At 38.2% G+C, this 15,705-nt stretch overlaps 1 protein-coding gene across 3 annotated transcripts in view; it reads left to right on the top strand.

The window, feature by feature from the left end:
- Positions 1 to 15,705, top strand: part of LOC145412592 (neuroplastin-like) — a 107,331-nt gene that overhangs the window by 75,996 nt on the left and 15,630 nt on the right. For 2 of the 3 annotated variants that reach the window (XM_080282501.1, XM_080282502.1), the window contains 2 exons: positions 5,492 to 5,627; positions 5,952 to 5,996. In XM_080282501.1, coding sequence (XP_080138627.1) covers positions 5,492 to 5,627; positions 5,952 to 5,996 — 181 coding nt within the window. The remainder of the gene's footprint in view (positions 1 to 5,491; positions 5,628 to 5,951; positions 5,997 to 15,705) is intronic. The other variant, XM_080282503.1, reaches the window with a different exon arrangement.

The raw sequence follows: 15,705 nt of genomic DNA, 5'->3' as shown, positions 1-15,705 counted from the left end.
AAAATCTTGTGCTCCAAAAATCTTATGTTTAAAAAACATCTGTACTCAAAAAATAGTACTCACGAAAACATCTTATGCTAAAAAAAGGTCTTACGCTAAAAACATGACCAAAAAATATCACGACCAGAAAATATCTTATGCTAAAAAAATATCATGATGAAAATATATCACAATAAAAAATACCTTATGATCAAGAATATATTGCTATAAAAAATATTCATTCATTTTCATTCATTGCCAGATGCCATGTATCCCAAACAGGGTGGCCAAGGGCTTAGAGTTAATTGTTTTACAGGGAGGGGCACTAATCCTCCACCAACCCCACTTGACACGTAGGGAGAATGTTATGCCAACAGCATCTGGTGTTCCCAGGCATATCTTACAATAAAAAAACCATCTTATGACCAAAAAACATCTTACGATGAAAAATATTTTGTGCTCAAAAAATCTTTAAGTTTAACAAGCATTTTCCACTAAAAACACATCTTATGCTCTAAGAATGTCTTACACACAAAAAACATCTTATTATATAAAAATCTTATGATCAAAATTATCTTATGATAAAAAAATATACCACCATAAAAAAACATCTTACAATAAAAAATGCCTTACGATAAAAAAATATCTTAGTAAGATCAAAAACCATCTTACGATCAAGAAACATCTTACAATCAAAAAATATCTCAATCAAAAAACATCTTATGATAATCTTACGATAAAAAGAATATGATAAAAAAATGTCATGATAAAAAACATCTTACATTCAAAAACATTTTATGCCAAAAAATATCTTACGATCAAAAAAATATCTTATGATAAAAAACATCTTATGGTAAAGAATCACATGATCAAAAAAAATCTTACGATAAAAATATCCTATGATCAACAAACATTTTACAATAAAAAATTATCTTGTGATCAAAAGTATGATACAATCGAAAATCATCTTATGATAAAAAAACATGATAGAAAAATATCTTACAAGCAAAAAATATCTTATGATCAAAACATCTTTCGATGAAAAAATATCTTACAAAAATATCTTACAATCAGAAAATAAAACGGCCAGAAAATATCTTATGATAAAAAAATATCTTATGATCAAACTATATATTACCATCAAAAAACATCCTAATGATAAAAAATACCTTACGATCAAAAACCATCTTACTACCAAACATCTTACATTTGTAAGAAATGGAATCTAAATGTGAATGTAGGGAAGAGTAAGGTTATGGTCTTCAAGAGAGGTGATGTCAGTGAATGTACAGAGAGGTTGGATGAGGAGGAAGTGGAAAATGTGAGTGCATTTAAGTACTTGGGTAGTGTGATGAGAAGAGATGGAAGTTTAGAGGGTGAAGTGCTTGAAAATGTACAACAAGGAAGAATGGTTGCTGGTTCCATGAAAGCAGTGATGAGAAACATGGAAGTGAAAAAGTTGCTACTTGACAGTATTGTGATACCAACTCTAACGTATGGAAGTGGAGCTTGGACCTTGTTGGAGGGACAGAAGTCAAGAGTGAGAGCTGTGGAAATGAGTTATTTGAGAGGAGCCAGTGGAGTCACATGGAGAGACAGATTGACGAATGAGGAAGTGAAGGATCATTGTGATGTGGGTTTGGATATAATAGGAAGTGTTAGGACAAATACATTGAGGTGATTTGGCCACGTGGAGAGGGTGGAGAGTGAGTGACTAACGAGGAGAGTGTATGTAAGTGAGGTGGAGGGGGCGAGAGGGAGGCCAAGGATGAGAAAGAGGGATGGAGTGGAGAGGTATATGAGAGAGGAGGGTGTGAGCTGGGAGCAGGGCAGTGAAATGGCGGGGGACAGGGCGATATGGAGGTGATTTGTTTGTGGCCACCCCTTGTGGGATTAAGGCATCTGGCAGTAGGTAGATAGATAGATAGACTTCCAATCCTTTGGGACTCTACCGTCCTCCCAGGCCAAGCTGAACATCTTCCACATATCTTACGCTCAAAGTATCTTATGCTTAAACAGTAACTTAGGCTAAAAAAAATCTTACACTAAAAAATCTGATGCTCAAAAAATCTTACACTAAAAGAAAATCGCCCTCAAAAAAATCTTATGCTCAAAAAACATGCCTAAAATGACATCTTACAATCAAGAAAACATCATACACTCAAAAAAATGTCTTACGCTGAAAAACACCTCTGCTAAAAAAAACATGCTCAAAAAACATCTTGCATTCAGAAAACATCTTACACCCCAAAAACATCTTACACCTAAAAAAATCTTACGCTAAAAAGTCTTACACTAAACAAATTTTGTTTAAAAAATCTTACACAAAAATCTTATGATCATAGCAATCTTATGCTAATCTTGAGCTAAAACATTACATTGTGGTAGGTGAGGGCGCTTACCATCCACACACATGATGTAGTGCTGCTCTTGGGTGTCTGCCCTTTCCTCTCCTCCATCCTTCTTTCCTTCCATCCTCTTCTGTCTTCCTTTCCTTCATTCTTACCTTGTCTTTACACTCCCTCTTCTGTCTTTCTTTTCTTCATTCTTTCCTCTTTCTTCTGCCTGTGGATGCCTCTACACTGAGTGACAAGCCAAATGGTTTCCTGTACACCAGAAAACCATTTACCACACTGGGTGGTAACCATATAACCAAATTTTGGCACCTGGTGGTTTTTAGTGGATAATTAAGGTGCTCCAATCGGATTGAGCCGGTGCAGGTTTATATCCAAGTTTTGGTTGGGGTTTATTGCTCACGTAATTCCACTCAGGGATGAGAGGCTGGTAACTCTCATCTTAAATGTCAGGACCAACTTGTCTAGCCCTGGGCTCCTGTGCTCCTCATGGGGCAATGTAGGATTGGATGATGAATGGATAAAACATTACAATAAAAAATCTTACACTAAAAATAATCTTACACCAAAAAAATTGCACAAAAACTTGTACCCTGAAAGAATCTTACGCTAAAAAATTGTTTGCAAAAAAAATCGTTCGCTAGAAAATTGTACACTAAAAAAGTCGTACTCTCAGATTTACCATCTTTCTGAGAGAGAGAGAGAGAAAGAGAAAAAGAGAGTGAGAGAACCCAAATTGCAAAGCTTGTGTAGTGTAGTAATGAAGAGGCATGGGTGAAATCTACACGTAACGTTTTTCTGTCGACTAAATGATTGTTTCACTACAGAAGCTGAGCTTAAATGAAGTTGCCTAGTGTTATTCATCTCCTAGTCTCAGAGTTACTTGTCTCCATATTCTTCCCATCTAGTGCCAACTTTTTTTTTTTTTTTTTTTTTTTTTTTTTTTTACTGCAGTTAGAAAAGTGACTGTAAATATTAAGACCAAATAAAGAATGTAAAAACTAATGGTTGCGGGCAGTTCGCACTGATGTCGACAGTGTGTGTACACTATTTACATACATAAACTCACATGGCCACCACACTTACACACCACCATTACACAGTATACCTACTGCCCCCCCCCCCTTTTTTTTTTTTTTTTTTTTTTTTTTTTTTACACTGACTTATTGCTCTCAAGCTTTAATGGTTTCCAGTAGTGCTCCTCTTTATTAAACTGCCAGACATTGTCAAGGAGGCAACACTTTCACATAATATCAGGCAAATCATTGACCAAAATCTTCAGTAAAAGGCATTTTAATGCTTCCATCTGTATCCAATATCCTGATATCGACAGTAAATATTGGTATCAGTTTGGTATTGGAAAAATTGCAAATATTGGCGATATATTGGCTTGGCGAATCGTATCAGTTACAGCACTATCCGTGGTTCATTTCTCTCAAGTTTTAAACATTCCAATGATACCATTATTAAACTAGGCTGTTTAGAATGGTGCTGGAGATGAGTACTTTCCAAGTGGTGGCACCAATGGTCATCATCAGTGGCCAGTTATATAAAGGTCCGTAACTCCTCTCTTATCCCCTGAAAAGTGGATGGAGGACTGCAAGAGAAGGTCATCATCAGCCTGCAACTTACCAGTTTCATGTCCAGATGAGTCAAGGACAGCAACAACAATAACAGCATTCAGAATCAGCTAGCCAGCAACTTAGATTCTCATATTGCTACCTTATTACCATATACCCCAGCCGTTTAGGCTGTGAATTTAGGTACTGAGGTTCTTCATCAATAAAGCCGATGATCTCTTAAACCTCTTGGTTGCAAAAAACTAATAAAAGCATTCCCATTTCACAGTATTGTCCAGTGGCATGTATGCCCTTTTTGCACATTGTGGTGGTCTGTAGTTTTTTTATTTGTTTAACTATCCCTACAGTCACAGTTGTGAGGTGGGTGTTATCATTTACTGTGTGTGTGTGTGTGTGTGTGTGTGTGTATGTATGTATGTATGTATGCATGTATGTATGTATGTATTTACCTAGTTGTAAGAGTTTTTTATCACAAGTAGCTGTTGTGAAATATTGATTGTATAGTCCTACTGGTTTAGTAACTGATAATTCAGGCTTGTGATTTCTATATTCTAGCCCTTTTCTTTTAAGCCAACATTATTTATTTTGCTTGTCTTAGTTTACTACGGTACTATTTTGCAATAATACATACTGTAGAAGTGTTACAAAAATGGGAGAAATAAGAAATAGGTTAGTCAGACTTGGAATGCCTCTGGACTTAATTTTCTCCTTGAGAAGTTCAGCTGAATTTGGACAGTTTAGATTTAGGAATGTTCTTGCGGTACCAGAAAATTCTTAAGTTTATAAGTTACTCTGCAATACACTTTGTATTAATGTTTCAGGATGATGCAAGTATAGTATGCGCTCTTCTGAGTGCCTGTGTTGTTTGATCATACCATCAGACCACCTCAGTCACCATGTCAGTATTCACCTTTCAACAGCCAGCAGTTTGGTCATTGGTGCTGACAACTATCATCCATACACTTGATGTAGTGCTGCCCACTTCTTCCCAAGGTCACTCTACACTGAATGACAAGCCTAATGGTTTCTTGTAACCCAGGAAACCATGAAGAGTACTGAGTGGTAACCATATAACCAAATAAGGGGATCATGTGCACACTACTGTGATGCTCATGTTAACTGAGTAGAGAGATGCAAATGCAGCATCCTCAGCCATGGCTCAGTGGGTTAGAGTGCTCTGCTCTGACCGAAGGGTCAGAGGATCGAATCCACTCAAGGGTCATTGGTAGACATCAGGAAGGGCATCCGGTCATAAAATGCTACACGCTCTAGTCCAAAAGTCCTCTACCCAGGGGCAACGCCTTAGCCCTTCGGGGATACTTGGCGTAAAACCAAATTATTATTTTTTTTTTTTTTATCCAGGAACTCCACACTCCTCCCAGTGCGTTGCCATAGCAGGACACTGTCCACTTCAAGGGAACATCGGTCCACTGCACAGGATGTCCCTGGAGGGACAGTAACTTGCCTTGGATTGATGGGTGTGCTCAGTCAGACAGACAGGTTTCTCTACTACTACAGCTATTAGTTAATTGCTTTTTATTTGGTTCTCATGTAACAAACATACTTTCCATCCTCTAGATATGTATGCTGCTCTGTGGCCTTTCCTTGGTATTGTGGTGGAAGTTCTGCTTCTGGGCATCATCATCTTCATATTCGAGAAGCGTCGTGCCAAGGCAGAGTTCGAGGAGTCAGATACTGACCAGGGCAACGACCAGTGAGTCACTGTTCTTTCTCGTTCATAATCTTTTTGGTTGGCAGAAGATCCTTTGTGTAAACTTTTGTTTTGTCAGATTACTGTATGTGAAATTAGTTGCAAGGATCTTTTGCTCTGACTTGTTTTCTTTTCTTCATTGCAGGGGTCTTGTGTATAAAATGTGTAATTTTGTTTAGTGGTAGTTTGTAGTTTATTTAGTTGCATTTAATTTTTTTATGATAATTATTTTTTGTTTTCGTTGCCTAGTAAAACAGAGAAAAAAGGAGTATATAAAATCAAAACTGTTAGGAAGATCTTTATATCGATAGTTTGCATCCTTTACAGGAAAAACACAGCTGATCACAACAAGGATTCTGTGCGACAGCGAAAGTAAGTAAAGTGCTGCCAAAGAATATCCACCAGGCTTCATCATGATTTTTTACCATCCTGCTAAAGAGAACATTTTGATTCATACTTTCCAAGAAAGATAAACTAACATCTATTATTAAAATTGTGCAGTGCTAATCTGGTACAATTGTAAAATTACAGTAGTTACATAATGAATCAAGATGATGATATCTGGCCATAAAGGAGAAGCCAGAGCTAATTTGATATTTTTCTCCAAAGTATGGTTATTAAGCTTTAATAGCAAGCTTTAGCTGATATTTTATGATACATGTGTAATACTGTCTGCTTAATGAGCTGTCATTCAAAATATCACAGCATTTTAAAAAGCACTTATTTATTTCAAGGGCAGTAAAGGAAACTGTGTACTATAGTTGCAAATAAGCTTCACTAGAAAATATAAATTCAGTCCCATTATACTTTTGCTGTAAAATTGATAAAAGTACTGTTAACGGTATGTAAATACATACAACAAACAACCATGATATATATATATATATATATATATATATATATATATATATAAACAATAATATTGCTGTAAACTTGTATCTTCAACATTCTAGGATGTTTACTTGGATGTTAACCTTTTTTTATACAGTATTAATCTGCATGTAGGCATACTTACATATTTAGAAAGTGAAGTTATTTTATAACTATAGTACTGTACAAGAAAATGTGGGTAAAGTTGCAAGTGGCAGACATTGCTCCATTTCATGAAACTTCTTTGTTACTGGTAATCAACACATCCAAAAGCAGATAGGAAATTATAAAAATTAACTCTATGAAGAATATACTGTTTAGGTTTAAATGTCATAGTTTGTGCTTTTGTAGCAAAAGTTAATGGTCTTAGAATTTTTTCTCTCCTTCTCAGAAGTTTCTTAAACCTTTCTGAAGTTTGTATTTTAACTATTTCTTAGTGTTGTCTTTAGTGCAGTATTTTTACAGTAGTTAGTGCTTATGAGTGTTTCATTGTTGTAGATATGGGGCACATTCAAGACTGTGTTGAGGTGGTGTAATTTTCTTGTTTCTCTTGAGGATAGAACACTTTGCACTGGGAATGTATTTGAGAGATTGCAGTTATGATCTGTAAATCATCATACAGTAATTCCTTCAAGATCCGATGTAATAGAGCCAAAGGCATATCTGGGACTTGGGAAAAATGCCCTTGGACAGGTACTTATAGACCCCAACCCTAACCTAACTTTGAAAGCCACCTAAATAACTTCCTACCAGACATGCACAGCACCAATTTAAGACCCAGTGCACACAAATAAGGGACAGAAACCATGAAGTAAATGAATAGGAACCAGAGAAAGAGAAATTAGAAGTGAGTATGGAAAATATTTAGCAGTGTACAGGGTACTTGCGACATGTCCGTGGCCGTCACGAAGATTAACCCACCTCCTCTAAGGCTCTGACAGTGGTGAAGGTGCATTTGAAGCTCGTACAGAAATCCATCATTGTGCTGCTCTTAATCTTTGCACTGTGAATTATAATTGTTTAACACTGCACATTCTGTTCCTACTTGTGCCATGCCAGTTGCTGCACCTAATTTTTTGCATTCTGAATTCTGATTTCTTAACACTGCACAACACTGTAAATTTCCATGTGGTCTAGTGGCGAGGTATTGCAGATTATTCACTATTTATTCACAAAAATGAGCATGTGGTGTGCAGCCATGGCGACGAGTGTACAGTCACGATGGCAGGTAGGCGGGAACTGGGGAGGGGAGGATGCAGGGGTGCTCTACTACACGCCAAAACACAGCTGTTCGTCACCGCTCGGCAAATTTAAAGTAGGGATGAACACTTTCTTTTTTTTCCAAGGACCTGAGCCCAAAATGTCTGGGACTTGGGCATCCGGGTCTTAAAGGGATTACTGTATTATTATTATTATTATTATGATGGTGGGGGCACTCACCATCCACTCACTCGATGTAATGCTGCTCTCGGGTGTCTGCTCTTTCCTCTCCATCCTTCTTTCCTTCCATTCTCTTCTGTCTTTCTTTCCTTCATTCTTTCCTTGTCCTTCTGCCTATGGGTGACTTTACATTCCCTCTTCTGTCTTTCTTTCCTTCATTCTTTCCACTCCTTCAGCCTGTGGGTGACTCTACACTAAGTGACAAGCCAAACGGTTTCCTGTGCACCAGGAAACCATTTACTACGCTGGGTGGTATCCATATAACCAAAATTTTGGCGCCTGGTGGTTTAGTGGGTAATTATTGCACTCCAATTGGATTGAGCCGGTGAAGGTTTATATCCAAGGGGTGGTTGGGGTTGATTGCTCATGTAGTGCCACTCAGGGATGAGTGAGGCTGGTCACTCTCATCTTAAATGTCGGGACCAACTGCCTAGCCCCGGGCTCCTACGCTCCTCGTGGGGCAATGTAGGATTGGATGATTGATGGATGGATGGATTATTATTATGTTATTTATTTATTTGTTTATTTATTTTTAAATACTAGATAGGTCCCATCCATCCATTTGGTGCCGATAGTATCCTGTAGAATATTGTTCTGCTAAACCTTTCCAGTCCTTTCTCATATTTCTTGCCCACCTTCTGCAGTCATTTTGGTGTAATACATTACTTTTCATCATCTTGCTCTTTTTGTAATCTTTTAAAAAGTGCTGCTGTAATCTGCACTTATACTTTCATTACTGATAAAATAATGTGCAAGTAGATAAGTCCTCTGTAAGTAGTGAATATGAAATTGCATTTACAGTTGCATGTAATGATTGATTGTGTTTGTTTTGGGGTAGGTTTTGAAATTAATAATTTAACTTTTTACTAGGAAAAAAGATGAGAGTAAGAAAGGAATTTCACATGTACCACCACTAACAAGGTTTTGAATACACCCCATAAGTAATTACAGTACAATCCCAGTTAACCGGGTGGCTTGGGGAATTTACCTTCCCGGTTACAGATTTTTCCCGTATTTCTGATTTTCAAGTCAAATCTATACAAAGGCTATCACAGCAGTAAATACAGTTCAGGTACTCACCAGTCACATTAGGGGTTACACTAAGAGATTCCGCCTGAAAAACTGCCTTGTAAACACACACCATGGTCATAACGCACGTGTGCAATGTCTAGCAACTTGCAGTACTGCAAATTACACCAGTCCATTGTTTACCGAATTACTGTATTCATTATATGTACTGTACTCATAAAAATTGAAAAATAAAATAAAGAAATAAAAGCTTGAACATTTATTAGTGAACTGATGATGTGTTAAGACTGCACTGTAGAATTATCACAACACTTGTGCCCTCACGTGAGTTTGTTTACGTTTCCGACTTCTTCTTCTTCCCTACCTGACCTCCATCACTCCACCCCTCACCCGCCACTCAGCTGTTTTGCAGAAAATAAAATAAATTATGTACGTATGAAATGGAGGCATATTATTTATTTTTCTTCCAACAAAGTAAACTTTCATTCCTATTAACATTTATATTCAGCCATTAGTGTTTTATAATGTTCGCCTTTTTCAAGTCTGTTGCATATGTCCAGCTTCTGTTTCAAGGTAAGCACGATACGCTTACGTTTAGTTTGCACTTCAGGCATTTTGGAGTGTACAAATTACCGTCTATCAGAGGAACACAACAGCAAAAGACCTTGTTTACTGTCTGGTGGCAAAACGCAGACTGGTGATTTTTGGAGGGTGTGGAGGATGACTGAATTCAAGTAGGGGAAAGAGGGGGAGAGGAGGGGTGGTTAAGAGGATTTGCTAGGGATTTACATCAGCCGGAAATGCCTTCACCTCGCTTTGTCTGACTTCCCCCAGCCTCACGTGACACAATCAAACGGCGGTTTGGCGGTCCATTCAAATTGGCCCACAGTTATAACTTACTGACATTTTTACCAGCCCTTGAATTTTCCCGTTGTTCTGAGTATTCCGTTTGTCTGGATACCGGATAGCTGGGATTGTACTGTACTTTAATTGTGCAGTACTCATACTTCAACAGTTTTAGAATACAACTGATAATAAGTGTGTGTGTGTGTGTGTGTGTGTGTGTGTGTGTGTGTGTGTGTGTGTGTGTGTGGAATCTTGTAGAGTGCATTTAATGCAATAGATATGGTGATCATTGATTTATCACTGAAAATTTGGTTATTGAAAAGGATCTAATGGTATAGGTGCAGATTTTTTTTTTAGACTGCATTTAGCACAGTCACTGCCTTATTGCTTATGCCACATCAACCATAAACTGTTATTATAAATGCTTTAATTGAGTAAGTCACAGGATGGGAGGGAGAAATGAGTATTTGCTTGGCCATGAATTATTAATATTTTGCTTGTTATATGTAATAGGTATACAGTATTTACTGATACTTAGTAAAATCATAATAAGCAACAATTGACATCCAAGTACAGTATTATACAAAACAAGTAGAACTGATGGCCCAAACCTCCAGTTTGTAAGGATACAACGCCATGAACCACTAATTAGATATAGGGCTGCCTCTGTATATTGCACCCTTCTTTCTTGAGTGTTGTAAGGATTGCTGAATCTGCTGGTTTGAGGAGCACTTATGTTTTAGATGCTTTGTAGAACTACTTAATCAACATGCAGTTAGTGGACGTAAAAAATATACACAAAAATAATAAAAGGGCTATGAGAAATAGGAAATCAGGCAAGGTAGGTAAGCACTGATTGACCCATTCACAACACATAAGAGCTGGGATATATAACATATGGACCATCCTGTATATCCTTGGAAGAACATCTAAGAATATTGAATGTTTATTTAGAATGATAGATGCAGTAGTTATAATCAGCTTGTATGCACCAGCTGTTTGTGAACCAATAAAACAATAGTTGCTGGAGGTTAAATTAATAGATTTATGGCCCATACTCACTTTCCACTTCTTAACCCCCTCACAAAAATGTAAGTTTTCTGTAAGTTTGTGGGACATGATCAGAGAAAATGCCGCGAGGGCAGCCTGGACCCGTGCAGAAAGGAAAACATTCCCATGGATTTTGTTTGCCCCAGAAATTTGTATAAATTGTATACCATCATCTTCGTTGGTGTTTATACCATATGATAAGCTAATAAAAACACACAAAACTGATGAATGAAAGTACCAAAATGCAATGAGGATGACATTGTTCAACAGTGAAATTAAATTCCCAATACCGTGGTGCAAAATTTTGCCCACACCGTGCAAAAGCTAAGCATATGTCTACATGCAGAATTTCACAAGCTTTCACATGTTGTTGTCAGAATTCCGATAAGACAAATAGTTTTTGAGTAAATCGCCAAAAATTGCGCATGCTCACACTTCCCATATTGAAAGCCGAGAGAAAGCCCACTATTTGACAGTGTTGGCCTTGAAATAGACCCCCTTCACCTATGATACTTCGAAGATTGACACACTTTATGCTAAAACTTCATTTTTGTTTAATATTTTTGTCCAAAATTGTCTAATCAACATCCCATCAGACCAACACTGATAGTACATCAAAATGAGTTATCTGTTACCCTTCAGCCTAACACCATTTTGACTCACTTTATGTGTCCGCAAAGGGGTTAATGGTCTCCCACTTTATTGTTTTCCATTTCCTGCTTCGGGGTGTTACCTACCCCATTTATACAAGTGGGATATTGATTATGGGACTGACTAATGAAGTGATGTTGGTCCTAAATTATGATAAAAAAGATGAATTTGACAGGCAATACAGGTTAGAAAGAGAAAACACAGTGACTTGCAGGGTTCAGATGGGTGGTGAACTGCTCGAGGAGGGTGATAGCTTTAAATATTTGGGAGCTGTGAGGTCCATCCAAAAGCAAACCAAACTTTTTAATTAGCTTACCAACTAGCCAGCGTGGTGTGATCACAATGGGAGCATTATATAGTGGTAACTTTGAACTTTCACTAGCCGGATTGCACCACATCATTTAGTCATTTAGGTACATGCGCTTGAATGAATGTGTGTTTAGTGCATTTGGTTATTTGCATGTTGAATAATGAAGGACGTTGAGCAACGTGTTTGTGTGAAATTCTGTTTAACAGGTGATGAAATGTGGGTGTATGGCTCCGATGTCAGAACAAAAGGACAGTCATCACAGTGGTTCAGAACATCATCACCTCGACCAAAAAAGCACATCTTAGTCACTCAAATGTGAAGGTGATGTTGATTGTCTTTTTTTCATTGGAAGGGTGTCATTCATGAGTTTGTTCCACATGGTCAGAGAGTCAGTAAAGAGTTTTATTTGGATGTCGTGAAGTGTTTGAGGGAGGCATTGTGAAGGAAAACGCCAGAGACATGGATAAACAAAACCTGTATGCTGCTCGATGACAATGTACCTGCTTACATGTTGTTCCTTATCCGTGACTTTTTGGCAAAGCACAAGATGACTGTCATCCCCCAGCCTCCCTACTTGCCGAATTTGACCCCTGCAGACCCTTTCATCCCTCACCCCTACAGTCTGAAAGGTAGCTGATTTTAGACAATAGGAGAGATAGAAGAAAATACACCAAGAGTACTAAAGACATGTTAATTTAAGCGCATGTACCTCAGTGACTAAGGGACATGGCGTAATGCAGCTAGTGTTAGACTAAAGCTCAAAGTCATCACTACACAGCACTCTCACTGCAATCATACTACTCTGGCTAGTTGGTGCGGTATCTAAAAAGTTTGGTTTCTTTATCGGCAAACTTCGTATATTGAGTAAATATAGCAAAATGGAGTGTGAGATGGAGAAATCACTTCAAGGGAGAAGAAAAACTGGATAGTTGAGTTATATTTTGAAGAGTGTGATGGTTAGTTTGGAAGTTAAGAGAGCGCTGTGTGAAAGTGTTTTAATACCGACGTTTGGGAGTTAAATCTGGGCTTTGAGTGACAAGGATCTTTCTGGGTTGTCATCATCTGGACCTCCTTTCCCACCCAAGGGCAGGATGAGGAGTAAGATGTAAAAATGAACTCTCTTAGAACAGATGCAGAATGGATGGTGTAAGTAATAGTGAAATTTATGGATGTTATAGACTGGAATAAAGAGCAGTAGGAGTGAGTAGATATAAAGGCATACATTGAGATGGTTTGGACATGCACAAAAATTTACATAGATAGAATGCCAAAGAAAGTTTGTGAAAGTGAGATTGAGGATAACGTTGTTAGAAGTAGACCTTATGTGGTTTGGAAGATGAGAGTAGAGCAGCATAGTGATGAGAGAGAAGGAAGAGGAAGAAGAGTATTTGGGAGGTGAGAGAGGTACGTAAAGATAAAATAGCCCTGAGACATTTGTCTTAACCATTCCCTGTTTAGGGGTTCCCAGGAGAGATCAAAGTGTTAGAGATGAAGAGAATGATGATTGGCAGATTGACCCCGTTCTAACTGGGATTACTGTGAAGTTTAATATGTTTATCATTCAACTGAGAATGCTTTGTATAGGATAGGCAGTGATGTAGTGGATCGTGCCTATTTCCCACAGCCCGGCTTTTATGAGTAAACATATTTAGTTTTTCAAAAGATTGTGAGAACTTACTTATTTTGATTTTGTTTCTTGGTTTCTCTCTCTCTCTCTCTCTCTCTCTCTCTCTCTCTCTCTCTCTCTCTCTCTCTCTCTCTCTATATATATATATATATATATATATACACTTATATATATACACATGGTATATCCATCCATCCATCTTCCAGTCCTACGTTGCCCCATGTGGAGCGTAAGAGAAAGGGACTAGGCAAGTTGGTCCATCCATCCATCCATCATCTAATCCTACGTTGCCCATGAGGAGCGTAGGAGCCCGGGGCTTGGAAAGTTGGTCCTGGCATTTAAGATGAGAATGACCAGTCTCACTCATCCCTGAGTGGCATTCCGTGAGCAGTAAACCCTAACCACTCCTTGGATATAAACCTTCACCGGCTCAATCCGATTGGATCGCAATAATTACTCACTAAACCACCAGGTGCCAAAATTTGGTTATATGGTTACCACCCAGTGTAGTAAATGGTTTCATGGTGTACAGGAAACCATTTGGCTCGTCACTCAGTGTAGAGTCACCCACAGGAAAGAATGAAGGAAAAAAGATAGAAGAGGGAGTGTAAAGTCACCCGTAGGTAGAAGGATGAGGAAAGAATGAAGGAAAGACAGAAGAGGATGGAAGGAAAGAAGGATGGAGTAGAGGAAAGGGCAGACACCCGAGAGCAGCACTACATTGAGTGAGTGGATGGTGAGTGCCCCCACCACCCAATAATATATATATATATATATATATATACAGTAACCTCTCAAATAACGCGAGGGTTAGGTTCCTGGAGAGGTCGCGTTAGTTAAAGATGCGTTATTTAAACATAATTTTCCCATAAGAAACAACGGTAATAGGGGGGGTTACGTTCCTGGACTCTGGGAAAGTCTACCCAGTTGGGAAGTTATGCTACTCTAAACTTATAAGCAGCAATATTTATTTGAAAGAAAATCCACGTAAAAAACAAAAAACAGTATATTTGGGGAGATATAAACAACATTTGAGCCCTAGTTGGGCCGAAGCGTTGTTTACTTCTCCCCAAATGCATACTGTTTTCGTTTTTTACATGGATTTTCTTTCAGTTCTGCTTCATTCATGGCATTGTGAAAGTTCCACAACATTGTTAATGCTTTAGTAGGTCATAAGAACACTACAGTAAAAGCAACATTTTCGTTACAGTAAGTAGGTCACAAACAATAATAACACAGCTTCATTTCATCTATGCATCACTCGTCGTCTGCTGCTGTCCCTCTTCACCCCACTTCCCCACCTCCCGCCTCTCCCCACCCTAAATTTGTTGTCCCTCCTCGCTCTGCTGTCTTTCCTCTTCCTCTGGCTCTGACTCCCGTGCTACTGGTGATGAAGATAACCCCCTTAAGTTTTCTGTCTTCTTCATAAATAACTGCTCTGTCTTGGTCTGGGTGGTTTTCTTCTTTCTGTTGTGCAGCATCAAGTTGTAACAATTTAGATCTGCCATCACTTTCCGGGCCAAATTTTGTCAGAAAATGAGTGAAATTGCTCAGAATGGGGCCAAACTTCATTTTCGAATATTATAGTTCGAATAAAACCAGTTTAAGCAACAGGCAAATAAAAAATGTATTTATGCATAAACTACCACACATGGTCTATCAGCTCGGGACTGTCCAAGGCATGCACGGGTAATTTGAAACTATCTCTTACGTGTAAAGTTGCATTAAATCGAGAAACCCTTGTAGTTAAACATATCTCCTTAAATATTTGCCCGTGTTAAAACGAAAACGCGTTTTTTAAACTCGCGTTAGTTGAGAGGTTACTGTATATATATATATATATATATATATATATATATATATATGTATGTTGTGTGTGTGTGTGTGTGTGTGTGTGTGTGTGTGTGTGTACAGTAAAACCTCAATGTAACAGCCTTCAATAGAGCGGAATTCGCCTTTATTGGAATTGAGGTGCTACCAGACTAATTTTCTATACAGTAATCCCTCCAAGATCCAACATAATAGAGCCAAAGGCATGTCCAGGACTTGGTTTTGTCCGGGACTTGGGAAAAAAATGCCCCTGGACAGGTACTTATAGACCCCAACCCAACCTAACTTTGAAAGCCACCTAAATAGCTCCCTACCGGACATGCACAGCTCCTATTTAAGATCCTGTGCACACACATAAGGGACAGAAACCATGAAATAAATGAAAAGGAACCAGAGAATGAGGAAGTAGAAGTGAGTACGGAAAATAT

The sequence above is a fragment of the Coenobita brevimanus genome, chromosome 93 (assembly GCF_032717465.1).
Source record: "Coenobita brevimanus isolate Jiangsu-jjx chromosome 93, ASM3271746v2, whole genome shotgun sequence".
Lineage (NCBI taxonomy): Eukaryota > Metazoa > Arthropoda > Malacostraca > Decapoda > Coenobitidae > Coenobita > Coenobita brevimanus.
Note: the sequence above shows the minus strand (reverse complement) of the source record. Positions and strands in the feature narration are given on the sequence as shown.